Genomic DNA, 27,213 nt, shown 5'->3' on the forward strand with positions numbered 1-27,213 from the left:
GTTCAAAATTTCAAGGCTACGGAGTTGAACATAAATACAGTCGTAAACCCGAAATTGGGTCGACTGTTCAACGACGGATATAAAATAGCTTGCACTAGAGCCCTGATGGCTCAGGGGATTGAGCGTTGTCTTCCAATGAGGTGAACCGGTTTGGAATCCCGCTTGCACCGACCACAGGGCTGACATAAAATATTCTCAGTGTTAGGCGGAGTCTCTTTGACGTCACCGTGGGATGTTTGTAGCTCCATGTGACGCAAATGCGGGTTAGCTCAATCTAAAAAACCTCCATTATGGGAAATTTCACCCATTACTTGATCCAGGAGTTCCCTTGCATTCTGGATCACGTTCTAAATGACAAGGCCATGTGAACATTAGTAGCTGTAAACTCAAAATCGAGTCGTCTGTTCAATGACGCTTTTAAAAAAAAAAAAGCTTGCACTCATTCATTTCTTTTGATTTTATCCAAAGGTTATCTCAGTTACTCACCTAACTCCAGTAACTCAATAAAAGATAACACAACATATCCACACACTCACCATAGATATTTATTAAAAAAATATTGAGAAAAAAAAAGGAAAATAATAAAGATTAAAAAGTAGAAGTAAAATTAAGTAGAAGAAAAATTATTAAACTAAAATTATTTAAATTTTTTTTATTTAGCTAAAAAAAAAATTATAAATCCGGAAAACAAAATAAAGAAAAGATATAATCGCTTCATCAGCTCACATTATTATATCCTCAAAAAAGAGTGCTTTCTGATATTGTATCAATATAGCCAAAGCAAAATATATCAACATAATAGTGTGAGGAGCACTCAAAAAAATTTGTTTACTTTTCAGTGCTCCCCACACTATTGTATTTATATATTTTGCTTTGGTTTTATTGATACAATATTAGAAAGCACTCTTTTTTGAGGATATATTAATGTGAGCTGATGAAGCGATTATATCTTTTCTTTATTTTGTTTTCCGGATTTTTAATAAGTTTTTCTTAAATTAATAAAAAAAAATATTTTTTAAAAATAATTTTATTTTAATAATTTTCTTCTCCTCTTGTTGTTAATCTTTATTATTTTCTATATTTTCTCAATATTTTAACTTGTTTTATGAGTTCCATATACTTACGACTAATGCGCAGCTAAGTGGTAGAGCTTCGCGCTCCCGTGCCACAGGTCCTGGGTTTGATCCTCGGGCCAGGCAAGATTGACTCCTCCCTTCAGTGGGTCGATAAATGAGTACCAAGCATGCTTGGGAACTAAACACTGGGGATTCCGCGTTCGGCTGACCACCTGACCGGAACATCTACTCCTGCACCCCAGAGCCCAAAAAAACTGAGATTGGCAAAGTAGGCCTTGGCCCTCTATAGGCTGTCGCGCTACTGAGTTTAGTTTAGTATAGATATATATTGTTCATATTATTTTTAGTTAAAAAAAAAAAGAATGTAAATGAATTAATAAAGCATGATTTTTTTTGCTTTTATTAAATTATTAAAATTGTTTGCAAAATTTCGGATACAGACATGCATATTTTTTTAAACTACCAAGTTTTTTTTTCTTGAATATTTCTAGACTTTACTAGTCCTAGTCCTCTCTTGCACTTCCTTATGAAAATATCTGTGAGCACTCTCTTGTATAGTTATATATTTTTTTTTTATATAACATATGATTCCTAAAAAATCACATTTATAATGAGACATTAATATTTATTTGACAATTGCAATCTAATCCTTTTAAAATTTCTTGAAAATACAGTTCATAATTTCCAGGAGAAAAAGTATGTTGTTTGTCTCTGAAGTGAGCTCTAAGAAACAGTTCACTATTTTAATTGACATGACATTTAAATATAGCATTATGTGAAATATTTATTGATAAAATAAAAATATATCTGTATACAAAAGTTTGTAAATATTAACATTTTCTTTTAAGCTGAATCAAGACCTGGTAAGATGACTCATTGGTTCTTGGCTCGGTTCAAGCTTCTTACTATATTTACGACGCAAGACCTAAAATTAAGTTTGCAAATTGAATATATTTCAGTGGAATTTGAGAACAAGGATAGTTCTGTAACAACTAGATACAGGGTGCATAGCCAAATCTTTCAACAAAAAATAAGCACCTTTTAAGTACTTTTTAAGCACTCAAAAAATATTTTAAGCACTATATACCAGGGCTCGAAAGAACTCAGAAATTTTACCCGTCCCCGAGGACGGCTTGTCCAACAATGTACCCGTCCTCCTTTGAAACTAACCCGTAGCTTCTAAATAAATAAAAATATAATTTTCTCTTATTTATTACAAACATATATATAAATTGCGCAACGAATTAGTAGTTACTAGGATTACATTACACAATAATAAAAGAAATACTGGGTTACTAATAGTAACCTAGTATTTCTTTTATGAAATAATTTATTTCTTTTATGAAATAATTTAAATGACAAATGTCAAGTTATCTGGAATGTCAATTTATCCGAGGTTACTGCGTTTTTTTAAACGAAACAAATATGACGTATTTTGCAGCATTAGGTCTTTATAAATAGCTTGGGTTCTGAGGGCTAAAGTTTTCTGGTCTTTAACGATGTTATGTATCTTAAATTTTAATGACATCCATTCTTGAGAAAAATTTTCTTTATCTACTCCTTCAAAAAAGATTGTAAGATAACAAAAATTGAAAATGCATCACGAACATTAATGGGAAAATGGCCATCCATGCGGAAGTCGGAATCGAGAAATTTGTTGTCCTCTGGGAATTTTTGACAGCTGAGGACGGGTGGTTTTTCGAGCCCTGCTATATACATTATCAAAATGCAAAATAATTTTCAAAGACTTTACACGATCATGATAAAATAACTAGTTTCTGACAAAGAACTCTTTTCTTGATTATATTAGCCGTTATAAAATAATCGAGAGATTTTCAGGTTCGATATCAGAGGGAGGAAAATGAAGCCTGAAATGCAGAATATCTTGCAAACTGCAGCAGAGTTGCACATAAAAGTGCTATAATTTCACTGAACCCAGCTCAGTAGACGCACCTGCGGAGTCCAAAGGATTTTATCAAACATGTAAAATGATAGGCGCTTTTAAACGCTACGGATGGAATGTAAGCCAAAATGAATTGCGGAAAATTTAATTGTTAAAACGTTGAATAGAACAATGTGAAAAGAATGTTGTATAATAAGTGGTGAAAATTGACATGGTAAAGAAAAAAATCTAATTTTCGAAAAGGAAAAACTAAGCACTTTTTAATAACACTTAATAAAAAAAAGCACCCTTAAGGGCTTTTAAAAAACGAAAATATGTACCTTTAAACACTTTCTAAAAACGCTATGCACCATGTAGATAGCTTATCGAAGTTAATCTACAGTTAAAAGTAATAAAAAAAATCAAAAGCTGTTTGCACTAACAGATATATATTATCATATATTTTCTATACAACAAAACACAATAGAATAAGTTAGTAGCCATTGGAGATAAAAGTTAAATTGTCTTTCTCTTTGGAGGAAAGGGAACTGACTTTAGTGGTTCCCAAACTCTTGTGGTATATCACTTCCCTTTAAGGGTTGTCTGACGTGCATTACTTATCCTTTTCGCTCAAAAGAAGAAAAAAAAACATAGATTGTTGCTAGTGAGCATTAATAAATTATATCTGATTTTAATTCAAAATAAAATGCAAATAATGTGGCAATTTTAACCAGTCACTTTCAAAATTTAAAAATTTTTTCTGTACCTTTTTAATTTTTTTTTTTTAAAAAAAAACGTGATATTTGAAGCAAAATAATCAAAACAAGAATACATTGCTTTTAATTAAATTTTTGAATGCAATCTAGAAGAATTGATAAAATGAACAACTAAAATTTAAGGAAAAAAAAATTTAAACTGAATTTGTTTATTTTTACCTCTTCAATGACAGCCTTGTGGGATTTCAGTTAAAGCTTGAATGCCAGGCTTTATGTTCGTTCGATTTAAGCACGGGTCTCCGTTGAAGCAACATCATACTTAGCCAAATAGAAATTTAGTATGAGGATCAACCCCTTTTGGGCTAGAATGTCTATTTCTAGTTGTACAAATTGAATGCAATCAGGGCAAGAACTCTTAATTTCTAGAGCCATGTTTCTCAATCTGATCTCAATTCAAATTTCTGGTAAGGTAAATAATTTGGACTATTGACATAATTTTTACAAATACAAAATACGTATATGGCCAGGGTTGACACTCAGATCTGGAAAAAGAAATTCCCTGCACATATTATACACAATATATTAAGAGGAAACACACAATAACTGCGCTCTTGTATGAGCTGTATAGGGCTAACTATATGTATTAGTTTTAATTGCTGAAAAAAACAGCTGAACATACTTAAATGATGCAATACAAAATATGAAATAGTTTAGTATAGCTGAAATATCATGGTGAAATATCAAGACAGAAATAAGAAACAAAATTACCTGTATTTTCCCACTTTGTAAAGAAAAAAAAATCAAAATTTTCTGCATTTTCCCTGTTATTTTAAATGATTTTTAAATTCGCTGTATTTTCCAGGTTTTCCCCTGTTCTCCCTGTGGAGTGGCAACCTTGATGGCATAAAAAGGTCCACAAAAAAAAAATAACTCAGAAACAATTGCCAGAAGGATACAAGCTGTATGTTTATGTAGCATTCTCGGGGTGTGGAAGGCAGGATAGATATATGCAAATTGTTTTTCCTGAGTATGGTGACATCTAACAACAGAACAATGTGACATCATACTCCTGGGACAAATTGAATCTCTGGGACCGCCCATTCATCAATTTATTTGTGCAACAGATCCAGACAACATTAGAGAAATAAAATAATGGAGATTTTAATAATTGACCAAATTTTGGGTTTACAACTACTAGTATTCAACTTCCATAGCCTTGTAATTTTGAACCCAATCCAGAAGACAAGGGAACTCCTGGATCAAGTATCGGAAGACATTTGCCTTTGTGGAGGACTATTTCATAGAACTAACCCGCATTTGAGTTACGCGGAGAGGAAAACCACAAAAACTTCCCACAGTTAGTCTGATGAGAAGGGGACTCTAACCGGTGATCTATCTACCACTGAGGATATTTCCAGACAGTACTGTGGTCGGTGCAAGCTGGATGCGGAATGCAAACACCGTATTCAATGAGCCATCATGGCTTGACTTAAATAATTCAATACTGGTATTACCACCATTGTTTTTTGCCATCAGTGGATATTTTAACCCCTTATTATAATTTTTTTAAAAAATTTCTTCAACAAGCATGAAGAAATGTGAGAATATTCAGATAAACAGGAGATAATCGTAAAAAAACAGGAGACTTGGCAGGTATGATTAATCAAGTACCCTAGCGACACTGGAGTCAGAAAGACTCGATATTTAATTGAACTTCATTTCTCGAAACTGTCTGCTACACATAAACAAAATTATGAAACAATATTAAATTTGCTAATCAAATAGCGAGACTAAATTATGTAACCATGATTAGGTAGCAAAAGAATGCATGTACATAAAAAAAATGAATACAGCATATCTGGAATTGTTAGGAATTCTGCAAATGCAGAAAATAAATTTTACCGGATAACAGGTCTTTAAGGTAAACAAACATCAAAACATGCAATATTCAATAACAAATTGACAATAACTACTGTCATAAACATACTATAACATATTCTTATAGTTTGAATGAAATTAAAGCCTGTCTAGTACAATAAAATACACTGGTGTAACAAATTAAGAGAATTTGCAGACTTAGTCTCTAGAACTACTGGACTGTACATACATTGATACAATAGAAAACAAATAATAATTGTAATACACATGCATGATCGTGTGTAACACTGGTTGGAGTTGGAAGGTATGAAACAGCGGTTGCCGAATAAACAAAAAAAAATAGAGTTAATAGAGGGTATGGTCCCCTCTTACAGATATACAGGCAATTTATCATGACAATTGTCCTGCGACAATTTCATACCTTCCGACACCAACGAGTGGTACACACGATCATGCATGTGTATTACAATTGTTATTTGTTTTGTACTGTATCAATGTATGTACAGATCATTAAAATCACTCCAGTAGTTCTAATGATAATCTACCAAGTTTGCAAACTCTCTTAATTTCTTACCCCAGTGTATATACATAAAAAAATAAATGCATAAAAGTGAGAATCAGATAAACTCACCTGTCCACTAAGAGGGTATCACAGCAATCACAACAATGGCGATAAAAAGTAAAACAATTATGACCCAATAACCTATAATCAAATAAACATCTTATAAGTTTTGACAAGGCAAGGTTTTAATTTAAAACTGTACTTATTTTATTTTTCTGAAAAAAAGTTGTTTGTGCCCAAAAATAGAAAAATTGCTTCAGCATTTAAGAAATTATGAGACCATTAAAAAAAAGTCACCACTGTGACAAGATTTTTGATGCTAGATAAAAATCATTTAAACTAAAAAATTAATTCTCAATTTTTACACTTTTTTTAACACTAGGTTGCCTAAAGGAAGTCATTCTGAATGCTTTTTAATTGCTTTTTCATTTGCAAAAAATGTACAAATAATAATGCATAAATACTCAATTTTTGCACTTTTTTTAACACTTGGTTGCCTAACGGAAGTCATATTGACTGCTTTTTAACTGCTTTTTCATTTGCAAAAAATTTACAGATAATAATGCATAAATTACTATTTTCTTTCAAATTTTTTTATTGTTAATATTTACTAATAACTTGTTATATAACTGTTAATAATAAAAAAAATATTAAAAATTTATTTTAAGCAAATTTCGTTACACATTAGTCATCCTTTCACAATGTAGTCATTTTGACTGCCTTTGGGCAATATAGGTATATATACTAAGTTTCAATCTTTCTAGCGTTAAAAAGTCCAAATGTAGTAAAGCTGGAATAATTTCTCAAACTTTCAATTTTTAATTCCAAGCTTTTTCTTCATACGGACATTTTGAGAAATTATCATAAGTGCAGACGGATAAAACAGCGAATATTATCCATTCACAACAGTTATATACACTGAAAAGCATACGGCAATGAAGTCTTCAAAAATCAACCTTAAGTAAATAATAATTTGTACAAAGTGATGGGATTTTATTCGATTAGCAGATTTCCTTAAAATTTCCATACCATTACTTGTTCCTAATCTATTAACATCTATGTATATTACAAAAAAATTGTGCCTCAAATTTTTGTTAAAAATCAAAAATTAGTCAAATTTTGTCACATAATGCAAAATGTCCATGATAAGAAGAAAAAACAATTATTCTTGCTATAGTACTTACAAAAATATGTTTCAGATAAAAATTAATCAATTTATATTAAAAAAAATTTAAAAAAATCAAGAAGTATTTATGGAATCTCTCTAGTCCCATATCTTAAAAATAAACTCACCAGCTTAATGTGTAACAAAATTGAAAGTGAAAAAAAAAAATTCTAAAAAAATTATAAAACAGCAGCAGTCCCCATAACGCATGCAATGACGGTGTATGCGCACTGTTTACTATTACTCTTGAACACAGTTGAAAAGCGTGATGATGTTCAAATAAGGTGCGCACGCCATCAAACCCAAAACAACACCCATTTTGCCAATGGGTAATATTTGTTTTAAATAACACTGGAACAAAAAACTATTTTTATATATGATTTTGAAGGATCCATTTTAACACTCGAAATGTGCTCTTATTGAAAAAGTTTAAAAGAAGAAGGTGCTTGAAAATAATTGACATTGAGTTTAGATTCATTTTCTCCCTTCAGCTAGCAGTTCTCCTGCACCAAAAGACTTGTTTTATCCACACAGGTTTAATACTCCAGATAAAAATTCTCTGAGTATTCACACACACATCATTGGTGGAAGAAAAAAAAACAGCAACAAAATTTTAAAAAGCTTCCTAACCAGATTTTAAACATTTATTACAATAAAAGACATCACAGAAAAAAAATTGTATTAAATTCTTACACAATAAATACAGTTTGTCTAAAGTAAACACTCCCCTAACCATTTGCCTGGACCCATGGCAGTTACTATGGTAACGAAGTATAACTATTTCAAATAGGGGTGTGGGGTCACTGTTTTGGGTCTGATCAGCAAGAGAAAGGGAATCTTTTTCTTCAGTCTACTGTGTTTGCCCTAGAGTGAAAAGAAGCTACCCTCCCTGAAATGAGCTTTTCTTGTTTCCATAGCAGCAGAGGATCTCAAACTTTGTGGCGGGGGGAGTTCTTACTGTAGACAAACTATATCTAAACAAGATTGTTTCACAAACAGTGAATATGTACAAAGCCAAAGATTTTTGATAGAAAAGTTATTGAAATTTTTGTTTAAAATTTTGTCACACATAATTTTCAGAGTTCTTAGATATGCTTTTTAAATTCCTTATGTTGCAGTAGCTAAAATTATTTTAGATTAAATTTTTGAAACCCAGAGTAATATATTAAAGCATAACATTGGCGATTTCTATCGTACATAAGAATCATAATAGTTGACACAAAGCAAGTAAATCACACAGCTGTCGATTCTTCTGGATTTTCCGAAATATTTTATTTTTATACTCAAAATGGTAACAAAATGTATGTTTTTTTATTTTATTACTGGCAATTTTATGTTGGAAAAGAAAGAATTTTGGCCAATTAAAAGACTTTTAAAAAAAAAGCTTCATTTTAATTTTTTTTTCATTTTTTAACCGAATAGATGTAATAACTTGAATAGATGTGGAGAAAATAACATATTTAGTTTGTAGAATAATTTTTTTTTAAAGTGTTAATTAGTTTAAGCACAAAATGTACCAAATAGCAAATATAGAGTAACCCAAAAAAAATCTTGGATAAGTACTGTTTAATATATTTTCCTTATGCAAAGGCAAATAATTAATTCCAGCTGATTATGCACTAATAAATTTTCACACTTATTTACATTTCAATATAGAGCCATTTTATACTGTATTTTATCCAAATAGTGCTCTTTATAAAATTCATTGATATAATTTTCTTTAAACCAATATCTAAAGTCAAATTATTATTTTAGGAGACATTCAGTATTCACAAAGGCAAAACTGTCAAATTTCTTGTTGCATATTCTACAGAAAAAAACTAGATAAAATTCTTTAAATTTCATTATTTTTTTCTCATTAGAATATTTAAAGAATTCGCTAACTACATGGTTTCTTAGTTTAGATTAGTTAATTGTTTTTACAACTGAGCAATTCCATGGTGCCAGACGTAAAAAAATTAAAGTAAATTTCTTAGAACTATCTTATAAAACATAGGCTTATAATCATCAAATTTTTATATTAAGTTAGTACATCATAACCTATCAAAAAACAATTTCTTTTATAGAAACTAATAGCAATAAGTTCAAATTAAATTGTTGGTGTTAGATGTAAATTGCAAGAAAGCAAAAAATTATTACTCATTTACAAATTGTCTAAACTCTGTGAATTTGTTTGTAATTTAAATGTAATCTTGACTAAATTTTGAAGCTGATATTTAAATAAAAAGTTCTTTGCAGTTCTTAACTAAAATATGATATATAATTAATTTGAACTTTTTTTACTTTCATGTCAGATGCAATTTTTCAAGTTGGACATAAATATAGGTTAATGGTAACCATTATAATGTCTGAAAATTACTTTAATTTGAATACTATAAACAATATTTTTCACTTGAATAGCATCTTTAAATTTAAATGGTCTTCCATTTATAATGACTGAAAATTATTTTAATCTTAATACTATAAACCATGGATTCTCAACCTTTTTTTTTGTGGTGGCACACTTTTAACGATTTCGAAATTTGACGGCACACAATGAAAAAAAATTAGTTTAAAAGTTGTTTACTTACCTATAATACACTGTGTTAAATAGTTTGTGATAATAATTTTGAATGTGAAATAAAATAATATGTACTACAAAAGCACGTTTATTAAGAGATTAATTGTTAGCTTGTTTTCTAAAGTTATTATCTGTTAGTTTTTTTTACATTAATTCTTATTTTTTTGTGATTTCATGTTAACTAGTGTTTTGCTAATTATTATTTGTTAGCTTATTTTTTGTTAGTTATCTATTGTTAATTTGTTTTTATAACTATGTATTGCACAGCTTACTTTAATGATTAACTTTCCTTTCCATACATGTACACACACGCACAGTGGTTGAGAATCACTGCGATAAATATTATTTTTCAATTTATCAGCTTCTTTGAATTTAAATTGTCTTCTATTTATTGTTGTAATATGGTTTATCAATGGATTTTATAAAATTTTCCATCTTGTAAAAAAATTTTGCCGAAAAATCACTCATTTTAATTTTAACTGTGCAATATATATTAACAACAATGTAAATAAAACTCATATTTAAGCAATATTACCTTAAATTTAGTAATTTTAAAAAAATCCTGGAATAAATAAACTGCTAAATATTTCTTTCTTTTTTTTTTAAAAAAAAAAGGATGCAAAAAAGTTTTATTTTTACATACAATAAAAAAAAAAAATATTGAAAAAATAGTCACTTTGCATTAAAAGGGAAAAGAAAAAACAATTTTTTACAACAATGACGATTTTTATACATATTTATATAAAATATTTATAGATTTAATGTAATTATAAATGCTTAATATAATCTACACACAAATACATACATAGATTTTATATAATTATGTACCCAGAAAAAATTGGAAAAATGACAATTTAATAGCTTTATTTAATTCTTGCATTAAATTAAATGATAGTTTTGCATAGTTCTCACAATCTATTGTATTTGATGTTTCAAAGCAGACGGTATTAACCGATATACCTTTTACTTGTATTTATTGGCATAACTAGTGCTGAACAAGAAAGAGCATATGCCCCCAGTTATAGCATTAGAGATGAGCTAAATTTATGAAATAAAACTTAATGGGATTTTCACAATCAATTTTTATCTACTTTTAGTATCCCTCTCTCCAGTTTTATTTACCAATAACTACTAACAATTTTTATCCCATTTATCTAAAAATTTAAGAGGATGAGTATTATTATAGTAGTAGTTTACCATGCAAGTAGGTTTATTATTTTTTTCAATTTTTTTTCCTTTATTAAAAAATAAATAATTAAATAAATAACTACAGAATGTTTTGAAATATTTTTTTTATTTTTATTTTTTATAATAAATACATTTTATAAGCTATAATTAAAATACTGATTTAAAATGTTCTAAATAAAGTTAAATTGTTTCGTAAAAAATTAAAACTGAGTTGCTTACGTCAAATAATAAATAAATAAATAAATAAAAACTTCATTGAACAATTTTAAGTTAGATTATAAATAACTTTCAGTATGGCATAAACAAATTTTATTTTTGTTACTGAGGTGAAATACAATGTTGTAAATTAACCTAAAGGAATATTTAGATGGTTTCTATTTACATTTCATTTTATTTTATGAAGAAAAAGTAAAACAAGAGATGGAAATAAATAAAAACAAATGTAATGAAAAGAAAAGCAGTGGTGTCTCAGGTAAAAGTAATTGATCATTAATTAACAATAAAAATATTTATTATTATCAAAATCTTGCTATAAACAGAAAAAATAATTTAATTATGTTAAATCCTAGTGGCACAGTACAATTAATTATATATTTTGGTGTCGCACATAAAATATCTGTAAAAGTGTAAAAGTCTATCTTGCGAAAAAAAATTTAAAATCGTAATTTGAAATGATTCTATACATTTGTTCAAGATATCATGTTGTGTTAAAATTCATTTCAATTACTATTTTTTCCATTTTTAATTATTAGTGTGAATTTTTTTTTAAAAAAACTGTACTTAGTTTGAGATTCACTTATCATGGTAAAATTTTTTAAATGATGTAGCCCTTCATTTAACAGCCTATAACTTATTGAAAACTGATATTTATAAGTTAAAGTCATTATTTCTAAATCTTTAATTTTTTACCTTGGAAATGATAGCTTGTTTACTTGATATTGAGTTTAAAATTGTGGTCAACTGGTTGTGCAACTTAAAACCTATACCTGTACAGTGCAGAGCAACAAAAAAAAGTTTCGTTTTTCTTCTTTCTAATGAACAAATATAAATATATTAATTTAATATTCTAAGTTTTTACATCATTCAACATGTTTTCCATACATTCCTTGGTTTTTGCTAGTTTTTCAGGGTAAAAGAAGAAACAGTTTTGGAAATATCATCTCTGGAATATAAGCAACATTTACGAACTTTCAACATGGTGATCAATACACAATTCGAATTTTGAATCAAAAATAAAATATTTACCAACAAAACAGTAAAATTTAAGGTAAACATCTAGTTGGTTTAAAATAAATAAAATATGTTATAAAAGGTTAAAATGAAATCCAGAAAATTAACATTAATGGAACAATTCTAACAATTTTAGTGCTAGCAATTCAACAAAATGAGTGACTAGTTGGCTTTGCTGAGCAAAAATAATTCATTGGATGAGAGTACAAAAGCTTTCAGAAAAAGAGTGCAAGAAAAAATCTATTAAATTATAAAAAAATTACCTTTTGTAGAATTTTATACAGTTAAAAATGCTAAAACATTTCAAATAATTTTGTTAAAAACAAAAAATACCCTCAAAGCAATGGAACAAACTTGAACAATAAATGAAATAAGCCCACAGACTAGAAGAAAAAAAAATTTTTATAAAAAAAAACTAATTTTAAAAACCGAAGCAAATATCCGAACTAAAGAACTAATATCTTCCACCTCCACCACAATGCTTGTCTTTCCTAAACTGCATAGTCCCATAACCTCCAAAGAGGTCAAAGGTTTCTCCATTCATTTAGCAACCATGGGTGAGTTTAATATGGCATTCTAGTTTAGCAGGGTAATAATGGAGAGAATTTTAATGCAAGCAAAATATTGCCAAGTTAATGATATTTCAACTGTTTGACGATAAATTTCAGTCTAAATAAAGTGGATATAACGGATAGTAGAGTATTTTAAATTAAGAAAAAAAATCCCAGCTTTTCCTTAAAATTTTCTGATTTTTTCAAGTTTTCATCCAAATTTCCCAGACTTTTCCAGGTTTTTTTCCAGTGTAAAAAAATTCCCTGATAATTCCAGATAGGTGGCGACTCTGATAAAAACTATTTGGGGAAACAGGAGTTAGTTGACACATTCTCTAGCTTCTAATTTCTTTTATTTCATTAAAAAAATTATCAATAAATTTTGAATATTTTCCCCCTACGAGACCATCTCTACACACCATTCATGATTTTAAAAAAATTAATAAAAAAATAAAAAACGTTCGATTTGTAATCCCCCCCCACAGAGCCTTTAAATGTGGGTGAATGTACTCCAACAGTGGGGTACTTTTAGCATTTTTATGTATATACAAAGCTGCCAACATAGATAAGAAAAAAATCCAGTAGAATTTCCGAAATATAAAATAAATTTCATGATAATTTTTGCATAATGTACTAAATATTTTACACATAGGGAATTTCAGGGATTGTTATAGTCATCAAAAAAGAAAAACTGCAATACTTTCCAGTCATGAGTGGCATTAAATATGTTTGAAATATAATGTATTATGTTTACTCATAATTTTGAATAGTAGTAGGCATTTAAATTCATAAAAAATAATTGAAATTTTTTAATTAATTTAGAAAGGTAGTTGTGAATAAAAATTACCTGAACATTTTAGAACAAAAAAAAAAAAAGTTTTTAACAGATTTCTATAAATGAAGCTCATTTCTATATATATTAGTAATATTTATTTACAAATTCAAGCAAGCAACAATCCATGCAAAAATTCTATTTCAATAAGGATTTTTTTAAGAAACTTTCTCAATTTTAGGGAATTTTCGAAAGTGTACAAAAACCGTGAGAATATTTATTAAACTAGTAGACCAAGAGAAACTAGCAAAATCCTGTAGTCTACTGGAAAATCCACTGTTGAGAGCTATGGCAAAAGAGTTGGCAGCTATGTGGATATATGTAGTGTCTACTTCATTGGGTGCATTGGACACAATATAGTTAGAACTCCAAATTTTGAGTGCGATTTTTAGACAATTTTTAAAAAAGGCAAACATACAGATAAGTTTTTAGATATTTTCTCTCATTCCATATGAATGGTAAATAGTTTTAAGTTGTGTTTCTTATGGGATAATTTAAATTGAAAAAAGGGTTATTTTCTAATGAAGACATTGCATTCCACTTTAATCATCTGTCACAATGAAAATACAGGGTCTGTCTAGGTTTTTTTAAGAGGTACCTATTTTGCGAAAATTTAGACATAATTTGTGTAAAATTAAAAATTATATAAAAAAATCAACACAAAAATATGGTAAGATAAAAAAATATTTTCAAAAATTGACACTACAAATGAAAATTATTTATGACTTGTAAATTTCTATTTCTATTTTCCCCATATGTTCAAAAAGAGAATTTTGCTATTGCAAAATTTTAGGCTTAAAATTGTATCCAATTTTAAAATTCCATAAAAAGCATTGTTTATAGTTAAATTTCAACCAGAATTTAATAAAAACATATATTTAATAGTATTAGCACTAAAAGTTATCTTCATTATGAGAATATTTTCGACTGGGTCAAACAGAAAAAAGTTTCAGAGAAAAAAAATGTTTCATAAAAAATAAAGGTCTATTAGAATAAGGTTTAAAATAATAGTTTGAATTTTGACTTCCTGTAAACTTCACAGGGTGCCAGCCTCATTATTTCATTTTTAAAAACTCTGTGGGGGAAAAAAGATCGCTATAATATGGTGTGAGTAACTGGTTAAGCTTGTCATACCGTACTATCTGACCGAACATGTGCTACCTATTCAGAGAAGAGCTCCTTTTTTCCAGAGATTGCAAAGAGAATGGGGCTTGCATTGTTTTCTTCATGTAAATTAAGAAACGGACTGGCTGACGGTCCTTTTCTCCCACAGTGTTTTGAGATCCTGACACGCTTTCAGCTAGGCATGTGGAGTAACAGTGCTCTTCTTACAATTCTCTCAAATGAGTCAGGACTTGGTAATGAAGACTTAAACTCTAATTTAATTAACCAACTAATTAACTGTTGTGATGTTGAATGATTTATTGAATAAATTTATAAATGAGTTTAGTAAGTTTAGGCATTATTGCAGATGTGCACATACTTAGCATGAATGTACAAAGAATATCTCAGATTTAATTCATTGAGATTGTGTTATTGGTTCGATAATTTGGTAGTGTTGAATATTTGGGAGTACAGTCAAACTCCGCTATAGTGAACCGACAATTCTGTTCACTATAACCGGGAGTTCACTATATCCGTTACGCAGGCAATTTAAGTAATGGTTCCCAAACTCCACCCTTTTATTTCACATTATTCAAATAAATGACTGAAAAATATTATGTAGTAGCAAAAAAATGTGTTATTTTTCATTACTCTCTGTCTTGCGTACAAAAAAAAATTAGTAATCTTTAGCTAATGAGCAATCTTCAACGTCAGATATGGAAACACTTCCTGACTCTCAGATAATTTTTCATGAATTTCTGTTATTCCGCTATTTAAACCTGTCTAACCTGCCATTCGAGCACATAAAAGTAGTCTCATAAAATTGCTTAGCAAATTCATCGACATTTGTCCAGATACTGGAAGATTGCGGCTTCTTCGGTTGGTGAACCACTTCAGTAATGCTTCTTCAACATCCTTGTGATCTGCTTTTCTCAACTTTTTCTGCCATCCAAATTTTTTTCATGAGCAGAAATTATTAATTGCCCATTTCTCCATACGTTACAAACTGCAGATTTGGATAGTTTATATTCCCTGCAAATATCAGCTTGATTGCATCCATTTTCAATTTTTCTGATTATGCCCATTTTATCATCAATGGAGAACGTTTTACGTTTACTGGTCGCCTTAGTCAAATTTGAGACACTTGTTTTCAGACTTCTTTTTAACTGAACTGAGAGGAAAAAGTTGAAATGAGGTCCTTATTGACACGTATCCAACCCTTTATCACATATCCAACACATTATTAACACATATCCAACCCATTATCCAACCCTTTGACCAATAATGAGTATTTATCCTCATTCCCTCTGACAGAAAATGCATATTGATCCCACTGACACCTTACAGGTGCATCATTTGCCTGGGTTGGAAACATCTGCTTGGTTTGTTTAAAGAAAGGAGGAAAGTGAGATAAAAGAAGCAAACAAGAAAAAATACTTATTGCTACATTCCCCTCAATAGATGGTCTTAAAAATCGGTATATGTATTTATTTCGAAGTAGAAATTTCAAAATTATTACAAAAACAAATTTTTAAAAAAATTAGTCAAAGACATAAAAAAGTTCATTACATCCAACTTCCTCACTTTTCTGGTTCACTATTTGAATATTTGGTAGTAATTTGGCACCAATAATTTGGTAGTATTGAGCCATGAGAAAAATACAGAAAACTTCTAAACCACTTTGAGATATGTATGCAGAAATATGTATATAGATTATTTTCAACAAATTTAATGTATATAATATAGAATTTATATCGTTAAACTAAATGAATATCTAAAGATGAATTTAAAAAGAGAAATCTAATGAAACCCTGAAAAATCTTTCCAAAAAAAAAATCTTAATAGTTAACGGCTATGCAACACAAAAGGACAAGAAGAGAAAAAATAATAAAAATTTACAGCAAAATATAACACAATATAAAATTTAAAAAGTAGAGAAGTTTTTTTTTTTTTAAAAAAAAAAAAATCCAGTAAAAGATAATAAAACTCTAATACCTAAATGTTAATTTATATATATTGCTGCTGGTTAACATTTCCCATTTGTAATAGACATCAAATATACTTGAATATAAATTTAAAACTTTGAATAGAATTTAGAATTTAATTCATTATTAGATAATTGCTACTTATTTTTATAATAAGTTACAGTGAATAGATGTTAAAAAATTTCCAAATAAAAGCTAAATATTTGAATTAATTTTTAAATGAAAATTAATATTCATTTAAAAAATATGTATATATGTACCATGTAGTATTTCCATGAATTTTTCCAGATCATACAAATTTACTAAAATAAACAGAAGAAACTTTCATTGAAATCAAGAGAAATTGATATAAATAAATTTAAAAACTCACAACATTCTCCAGACTTTCGATCGACAATGGCAACGTGTCTAGTTTCTTTGATGAGACGTTCCCTGGTATTATCAGCATGGTCCACAATGTCATCAATTATTTCTAAGACATCAAAATGTTTTATATTAAAAGAAAATAATTTAAAATATTAAATTCTTTTCAAATTCTTGAAAAGTTAACTAAAATATTTTCCAAAAGATACCAAAATTCAATTACATGCAAAAAAGATACACTGTAGTTTGTGTTTTGCAGGGTTTTTTTTTTTTTTTTTTTTTTTTTGCAGAATTGATAAAGGTTTGGTCAAAATTATAAAACCTGCAATAAAAACTATGATTCTGTCCAAAACCACTCAATTCAAAATTCTCATTTAAATTATCAAAAACCATATCTGTCTACAGTTGCCTTTTTATAGAAGTTTCATCTAAGCAATTCTAAAATATTAAAAAATTAACAATTAATAACAGCATTAAATTAACTTAAATTATTAAACTTTCTTAAAATATGGATAAGGAATAGATTAAATAGATAATGGATGGAGGGTTCTGAAGACATCTATAAAATATTAGTAATTCAATCAGTGTAAACACTTTCTGTTAAGAAATTTTTAAACTACTCCAGATTATTAATTTAAAGCGGTTATTAAGAAAGGAATTTTTTTTAAATGTATAATTACTCCTTTTGAGATTTATCATAGGTTTTTATCATATATATAAAAGTTGCAAGTTAGTAAATAAGAAACAAAAACAAATTTCATAAAAAAACAAGCGATAAACTAAATGGTATACTAGTAAATGGTGCTTATTATATGTACCATTTTATTTCTTCTATTTAAGAAATAAAATGGCACATATAAGCACCATTCATTAAATTCAGGAACAAATCACTTAGTTGAATGCTCTTTTTTATGAAATTTGTCTTTTTAATTTTATTGACTGATATAATTTTTCATACATGAAATTTTTTTGTGTCTTGATGAATGCAATGCAAGCGTATTTCAATTAAAATAACACCACATTTCATAAAATTTCTATGCTTGGCCTAAAATGGGTTAAATTAGAAGATACTGCAGTGTTACACAAAAAGAGAATGGCATTAAAGATAATTTCTAATTGGGATTCTCACAGTTGTAAACTTTTGTTGTAATAATTCAAAGCAATAACGTTAAGTAGAAAGTTTTACGGATATTATTTAAGCTCATGCAATATATCTTTGATATATAGTCAAATATAAATCATTCAAATTTTTGCCTGTGATTCTGTATCAAAATTATGATAAAAAGTTGTCTCTAACAATAAAAAAATAAGTCATCGAAAGATTTTCTGAGAAAAGATCTAATTCATAACAGCCTCAAAAGGATCCCTCTTTGGAAATGAAGTTAGGACTCATTTCTTCGTGTCTTTTCTATATATTGTTTAAGCATTGTTAAAAGCTTCTTATAAAACATTTTATTATAAACATTGAGTGTTTTATTTTCGAGCGATGAATATTTAAACTTGTAAAATAGGGAAGCACAACCTTTTGAGTGAAGGGCCACTTGCACAGCAGGTAAATTAACAAAGGGTCGCACGCATATTTAGTCATATTAGCAGCAAATATGATAATTTTTATATTACACTAGTGTCCTAAGCATTAAATATTTTAGTCAGTAAACTTAATAACATAGTTGCAGAAAATTCAATACTTTTAATTATTTGAATTTATTTGAAACTAAAAAAAATTAATACTTTTTTAAAAAAACTTTTCCCATTTTTCTCAATAATTAATTTATTAAATATAAATATTATTAAATATAAATTCTAACCAAAAGGAGGCTTACAAAATGAAAGTACAAAAAAATATATGCATTTTATTGAGTAATATAAACTTGAATTAAATATTTTAATTAAAGAAAATTTGTAATACTTAAAAAAAAATGAAAAGTGAATTTTTTTTTATTGCGTTCAGAAGATCTTGTGGGCCGCACGTCAACAGTCGGAAGGGCCGCATGTGGCTGGCGGGACACAGGTTGTACACCCCTATTGTTAAACAATAATTGAATTCATGAAAAAAAATATTGCAAAATTCTTAGATAAAGTTAATGAGTAAAATTTTTGATGATAGAATTGAGGTTTTTGATGTTATCTTTTCTGTTTGAAAAAATACATATGCATCATTCAAAGTTTTAAATATTTCAAACTTATTTTTTTACTTTGAATGATACAAGCTATAAAATTTATAACATAGTTATAAAAATACAATAAATTGTGAGATTTCAATGGGTAATGTAGATACATGTAAAATTCAATATCAGCAAAATATTATAGTTAGATATTTATTATTTATATGCAATAAATGTTAACAATACAAGTAGAAATATTTTAGCCATTTTAAGAATATAGGTTTAATACTTTTTAGAACAAACAATGTTTTATTTAGGATGCATAAAATCCAAACCTTGCCTCATTGATTAACAACATTTATTTATCAACCATCAATTACAATGTATTAAATATAAATAAAATATTTTTGCATTTTTTATTTAACTATTATTGTCCTGTACCAAACTAACTAAATTTAAGCATTTATAATTTTGCCCAACAAATCTAAAAAAACATACCATTCTTAAGGCTTCTTAACAGAAGTACGGGAAATTTTTTAAGCCTAATATTTCCTTGGAACACAATTGTTTTATTTTGAAACTTTCCCAAACATCTTTTTTAAAAAAAAAAAAAAATTACAATGACTTCTTCAAAACATTTTTATAAAGTAAAATTTTTGCATAGCATATCGTTAATTTTTTTTCCTTTACAAAAAATCATTTAGTTTATTTAGACTCTTTTTAAATAAACTAGCAAGAGTGTAAAAATAACAGAAATCAAAATATATTGAAGTAGTAATAATTTATAAAACTAATTTATAAACTTAAGGAATTCAAACTAATAAATAAATAAATTGGCATGCAAAGTTATTTTTGTTATAACACTTTTTTACAGTAAAAATTTTTTGTTGCATTCTTTTTAATCAGAATAATAATTTCCCTAGGGCTGTCTGAATTATCAAGAGATACTCAGTACCATTCAGAACATTTGACAAACAATATAGATAAGTAGTTTTCTGTTACCTGAAGAGGAATTAAGAAAATGATTGTTTGTATCACTCTTGGTATGACCAGTATGTTTTATAGTCTTAAAAAAAATAAATATTAATCTACGAAGTTTTATAACAATATTCAGCATAAAAGAAAAATAAAAACAAATTAACCGTCTTTCCAATCAAAGTTTTGCAAGACAAATTTTTTATGCAGAAAAAAAACATGGGTGCCACTATAAAAAAATTTCAAGACTTAACTTATTTTTTGACCAACTAACATGGTCTCGAGTTATTTAGCAGAATTTTTCAGCAATTTATAGCTCAATTTGTACAAGAATGGCCCACATATTATATCAATGACTAGATTATTTTTCTAAAATGATACATTTATATTCCTTATTTTTAACAGCAAACAAAACAAAAATAACAGCTAACCTCATATCTTTTTAACACTAATATCTGAATTACAGCGCTAATTTTTTTCTTGGAGCTATTCATATCTCCACTTATTTTTCACTTTATCATCATAAAGTTTTGTCCCATTTCTAAAAATTTTATTTTTTTAAAAAAATAATCATAAATTCACTTTACCCAACAAATCAAAATCTTAGGGGGGTGGGGGGATGCAAACTCAAGGAAATTCAGATTCAACAATACAAATTTTGGTTATAAAAGCAAATGTTGATGTTCAGATAATCCCATTCTTTCAATGTGTTAATAAATTATTCTTTGCCATGATTCATTTTGCAATGAATATGAAAAATAATACTGATTTCATAAAAAGTGAGAAAAAAAATTCATCAGAAAATAATAGTTTCATGTTTTTAAGAGAAAAAGAGAAATTAAAATTTTTTGGAAAACTTAGTTTACAAAACAAACCAGAAATAAATATTAATTGGAGGATAGAATTCAGTCCCAGGGCTAAAAAAAAGATATAGAAGGGCTGGTTTTATACATACTCAAAACTGAAGCTACAATTCTCCACCACATGACGTCATGCCACACACAAATCTCAAAACTCACAATTAAAGGATATGAAAACTTTGCTGCTTATACTTTCAGTAAGAAATGAGTTGAAGTAAGGACACTTTTCTGATGTTCAAACTTTACGCTGCACACAAATTATTTCTATTCAAAAATATAGTATTCATACATTTTTTGGCATTCCTTAATAGTATTAAAACAAATTTAAGTAGTAAAAATATCTCAATTTTTTGTCGTCATCATTTTCTTATTATTTTCTAATTTTAGTTTTTAACTTTCATTGTTAAATAAATGAAAGCATATAAGAACAGTTTTATAGTAACATATTGTCTGATAATATGAAACTATAAGAATGTCCTTATATTTTATCAATTGGGATGCCTAATTTTAATATATTTTCTTATTTATAATTGTAATTTTTTTGTATATATCATCACTAGGAAACAAAAATCTTAAATGATAATTACTAAAAAAATAATCTTTCAGTATATAATAATGAAAATATTACACTTGCTCATAAATATTTAAAATTAAGGCGTTATAATTAAAAAAAATATTTTGAATAATTACATTAAGAAATATCTTATTAAATTGGAAGAATTTTTAAGCATTAACTACTTTTATTTTTAAGTTCAGGATTTTATTTTCTTTGACCTCGTACATTTTTTTCTTCTTTTCTGTTTAAAGTTATGACACTGTATAATTTTTGATGGCAAAATTAAAAGTTCTTAAATGTCTAAACAAAAAACGTGAAACATAATGCTTTTATTCACAGCAGGATAAATTTTTCTAGTACATTTTATGATTCCTTTGATGTCACCTTTATATTTTCTGAAGTAAAACATAGAAAATTACGTTTTCCCATTTTGTGTTTTATAATAATTCTTGCCAGTGATATTTGACTACTATGTTAAATTTTTGGAATCAGATGAGAACAAAATCCCCTCAAAATACAGATAAAAGTATAGAAAACAATGAATGTATTGAAATAAGTTTAAAAAAAGAATGCTAGTTACATGCCAAACAATTCATTTTTAAAGCAAGAAGTTGATGCTGCGCCGCCGTGACGATATTGGCGGAAATCAGAAGCTCGGAGTGGCAGGAGACTACAAGGAGTGACCTAGCCCTTCTATTGTCTCCAGTCCACTGATCTTTTCTCAAGACTGATTTCAGTCCACGGGACTGAAGAGTGGCAACCATGAAAAAAATATTGCACGGCTAGACCACCCATAATCAAGACCATTCTATGTAATCATTATAAATTAACACACAAAAATATATCGAACCATTCTGCAAATCCAGCTCCTGGCCAATATTTGCTGCCATGTGCTTCTGCCGAACCACAACATCATGTAATGTGTCCAATCCTTTGTCTTGTTCTGCGAAGAAGAGAAACATTTTTACTCTAAGATCAATCACAATGATAATTTATTGGAAATTTAAACACATTTTAAATTTAAATGACAATTTTCTAATCACATCTTATTTATTCCCTCTCTATTCTTTACTATATTAGACACTTTTGAAATTTCATTAATTTCAGTTATTCTTTATTGGTTTTCTCCTTTTTCAGTCAAATTTAATATTCCATGCTTTATACCAATTGAAAGTTCAACTAGTTTTCTTTTTAACTATTTTACGTAAAAGTTTATCTCAAACTGTTTCTAAAATTGCCTAGCTCAGAAACTCAGTTTGAACTGCTCAGCATACTTTAAAGAATTTCTTTACTGATTTAGAGCAGTGGTTCTAAACCTTATTATTATCATAGCACACTTTTAGCGATTTCAGAATTTGATGACACACAAAGAAAAAAATATGCTTAAAATTTGTTTACTTTCCTATAATACACTGTGCAAAATAGTTGATGATAATAATTTTGAATATAAAATAAAATAAACTGTACTACAAAACACGTTTTATTAAGGAATTAATTAGCTCTTTCCACTTGTGAAGCTCTAATTTCACCTTCCTTCCCTCACATAGCTTAATGGTTCTTTCGTTTTTTATTTAGCTATTAACTGTCATTTATTTTTTTCCTAGTTATTAATTGTCAGTTTTTTTACATTAATTGTTACATTTTTGTGATTCCTTGTTAACTTGCTATTTTGCTAATTACTAACTGTTAGCTTTTTCTTTTGTTAGTTATCATTTTTTAATTTATTTTAATAACTATTAATTACACAGCATATTTTAATTGTTGGTTTTTATTTCTTTGTTAATTAATAATTTTAATAGTCATTAAATTTCCTACTTATTTTAAGATTGTCAGAGACAAGATTATCACCAACAAAGATATTCACGCCATTAAAGAATTGAAAAATTATAAAAAGTATATATATATATAAAAGATTATACATATATATATACTTTTTTTTAATTTAAACTCAACTCATAATAAGAAAAGCTTTATAATTTTTACTATATCATTTCGAAAATTTGGCGACACACAAAAGTGCCACGGCACAGTGGTTGAGAATCACTGATTTAGAGAAAGATCAAATCATAATTCAAGGAATTTATTTATTGAGATAACAACTATATTAACAGAAAGAAATGCTTTTCAATTCACACACGAAAGAAAGGGTGTTAAAAGATAAGGATGTTATTTGAAAATAGATAAGCCTTTTCTAGTTTCCCCAGGTGGTTAACTTACCAATGTTAGCTTTTCACACTATTTAGGGAAATTCAAAACGGGATAGAAAATTAACCGGAAAAAAAATTATCTTCCCTAATAAACGTAAGAAAATTTATTAATATTTCATAACAGTGTTGGACAATTTTAATTTATTTTAGTGGTGAACATACAAGATAGATAGGTGGTCAACAAAGGTGGTTATCTAGGACATTTCTTAATAACTAAGGTCAACTTAAACAATTAGTTAACTTACAAGGATGGTCAACTTGAGAGATGTCACTGTTGTAACAAATCAATCAATCAACAGATAGACTTCAATGATATTGATAAGAAGATTTTGAGAAGGTCAGAGGAATTATTTTCTAACTTCTTGTTTTTGTTTCTAAATGATATCAATAAAGTTTTCTTCTAAATGAAAACTTACTTTAGACGGGGGCTGATTTGGGCATGCAGTTTATGGGCTGTTTATTTATCAGGGAAATAAATAGGAAATTTTTTAACACACACATGCACGCAGATATATATACAGTGGTGGCCAAAAGTGTGGACACTTTTTGAAAGTTTCAAGGTTTTTCAACTTTGTGTGCTTGTAGAATATATTAATTTTCACTTAAATATAAATGTTTATATATCAAATTGAAGGTAATTTAATGTAGAATTTAATAATAAATACATATTACAATATCTGTATTACAAAAAAAGTTATGCAATTAATAGTAAGATCTATCTTAGATTTGCATTTTTTTAAAGTGATACTTACACAATACTTAGTAGGATAACCCTTAATTTTTAAGACAGCTTCACAGCGTCTTTTCAATGAGTGAACGAGTGTTTGGAGTTCATCTTTTGTAATCACATGGTGCCAAGAATCAATTATAGCTTCAATAAGTTGTCTTTTATTGGATGGACGTTTTTTTCGTACAAGAATTTTCAAACGTCGCCACAAATTTTCAATTGGATTGAGATCAGAGCTGTTTCCTGGCCATGGTAATATATCTATGCCTTTATTTTGAAACCATGCTTTGCATACTTTTGCTGTGTGGCATGGAGCTGAATCCTGCTGAAAAATAAATGGTTCGTTGTTGGGGAAGAGATCCCTGATGGAAGGTATCAATTTTGGTTTCAGGACAGTTTCGATGTATTTTTTGGCATTCAGGATGCCAAATCAGGCCGAAAAAAAATGCACAAGTGCTACTACCGATAGAAAAATTAAATGGCTATGCCTTCAAGATAGAAAAATGTCGTCAAATGCCATTAGATGTGAAATGAATACAGCTGGTATTGCAGTAAGTTCAAGAGCAATAAGGAGAAGCTTATCAGGATTTGGACTACAAGCTAGAATTCCAAGAAAAAAACACTCGTATCACTAAGTATCACTTTAAAAAAATGCAAATCTAAGATAGATATTACTATTAATAGCATAACTTTTTTTGAAATACAGATATTGTAACACTGCATTTATTATTAAATTCTACATTAAATTACCTTCAATTTGATAGATAAGCGTTTGTATTTAAGTGAAAATTAATATATTCTACAAGCACACAAAGTTGAAAAACATGAAACTTTCAAAAAGTGTCCACACTTTTGGCCACCACTGTATATATATCAATGGTATCATCAGAACGCAAATAAACCACAACAAAAGCAATTCTTTTAATTTTTTACATTCATTCCTCATTTTTATGTCAAGACTTTGGTAATCAGGAGTTTTCGTGTGATTAATTGCAATTGCTGTAACCTTGAATTGATTGAGACTATATTACTTCAACCTTTAATTTTTGATTAAAATATTACTGAAATGGGCTAAAGTTAGATTTTTAAAAAATGAGAAATACTTTTGATGCTTCTAATTTTTATACACAGAGACTTGCAAATTTTTAAGTTAAAGGAATGGGTAAGAACTCATTTAAATGACCTATTTATCGTACAAAAACAGGAAATTAATTTTTATCATTATTGTTTTGTTTCTTTTAAATTTCAGTTTGGCTAAGTGAATGCTGTTTGTTTATCACACACTATTTGCAGTTGACAAGTAACACTGACATTGTAATTCCATTCATTGAATCCTAATAAAGTTTTCATTGATTTAGGTTTCTGAAATGTTGTTTAAGAAATAAATTTTAATTTAAAAATGTATGTGTTAACATTTTTTTAATAAATAATTTGCACAATTTAAGAAAGAATAAAAAATAAAATTAAATTACAAACTTTGAAAAGCCTTGTTAATATGTAATGTATTTCTAATAATATGTTAATATTTTTAATATGTAACATAGATCCAATACGAAATTTAATAATTTATGATATGTTTTAGAAACTGATTATTTATTTACTTTTTAAAAAAAATCAAAATATTGTATTTTATTTTATTTCAAAATAAGATAAAGAATCAGATTTATTAAAAGATATATATACTCATTAAAAAAGTAAAAGGTATTTCAAAATCATTTTTTATTTTAAACCTCATAGCATTTAAATAACTTTAATAATTGATAATTTTGCCAATATATTAAAAGACTCAATGTAAAATAATTCAAACTAAGTGGCATGTTACATGAATATTTGAATTATTTAAATGTAGTGATGGGCAACTTTAACTTTAAATGAAATTTACTAATGCAGGAGAAATTTTTCAATACATATAAATTTTTCTATCACTACCAAAAATATTTACACAAATTGGAGTAATAAATGAAAATAGTTCAAAACAAGTCTAAATCCTGTCTTTCTAATAATCCTAAATCGATAAGACTCCCTAAAGTACAAAAAAAAAATATTAAAAAAATCAGGAAATAAAAATGAAATGAGGTAGTATTTAGGTTAAAAATTTTTTGTTTAATCTATTTTCAGGTTCTGTCTGGGTTTTTTTTCGAGGTACCTATTTTGTGAAAATTAAACATTATATTAAAAAATCAACACAGAAATATGGTAAAGTAAAAAAATATTTTCAAAAAATGTCACTTCAAATAAAAATCATTTATGACAGGTAAATTTCTGTATATTTTTCCCCATTTAAAAAAGATAATTTTGCTATTGTAAAATTGTGGGCTTAAAATTGCATCCAAATTTAAAATTCCATAAAAGTCATGGTCCATAGTTAAATTTCAACTAGAATTTATTAAAAACACGCATTTAACAGTTCTAGCACAAAAAGTTATTTTCATTATGAGAACATTTTCGACTAGATCATACAGAAAAAAGTTTCACAGAGAAAAAAAATGTTTCATAAAAAATAAAGGTCTGTTAGAATAAATTTACAATAGTGTTTAAGATAATGATTGAATGTTGACTTCCTGTAAAGTTTACAGAGGGACACCCTCGTTGTTTCATTTTAAAAAAACTAGCTTTGATATGGTGTGAGCGGCCGGTTAGGTTTACCATATTGCACTATCTGACCAAACATGTGCTACCATTTCATAAAAA

The 27,213-nt window shown here is 27.8% G+C and overlaps 1 protein-coding gene across 2 annotated transcripts in view; it reads right to left on the reverse strand.

Moving 5' to 3' along the window:
• Positions 1–1,445: 1,445 nt before the first annotated feature.
• The window catches only part of LOC107455209 (syntaxin-8), a 40,987-nt gene continuing 15,219 nt past the window's right edge, over positions 1,446–27,213 (reverse strand). Inside the window, exons 6-9 of one of the 2 annotated variants that reach the window (XM_071185214.2) lie at positions 22,439–22,531; positions 17,100–17,201; positions 6,184–6,255; positions 1,446–1,667 (exon numbers count right to left, since the gene is read on the reverse strand). In XM_071185214.2, the coding sequence (XP_071041315.2) occupies positions 6,191–6,255; positions 17,100–17,201; positions 22,439–22,531 (260 nt within the window). In that variant the 3' untranslated portion in view covers positions 1,446–1,667; positions 6,184–6,190. Of the gene's footprint in view, positions 1,668–1,840; positions 2,002–6,183; positions 6,256–17,099; positions 17,202–22,438; positions 22,532–27,213 lie in introns of those variants that run through there. The other variant, XM_043052503.3, reaches the window with a different exon arrangement.

The sequence above is a fragment of the Parasteatoda tepidariorum genome, chromosome 5, assembly GCF_982258835.1.
Source record: "Parasteatoda tepidariorum strain Cologne lab strain chromosome 5, Ptep-v5.0, whole genome shotgun sequence".
Classification (NCBI taxonomy): Eukaryota; Metazoa; Arthropoda; class Arachnida; order Araneae; family Theridiidae; genus Parasteatoda; species Parasteatoda tepidariorum.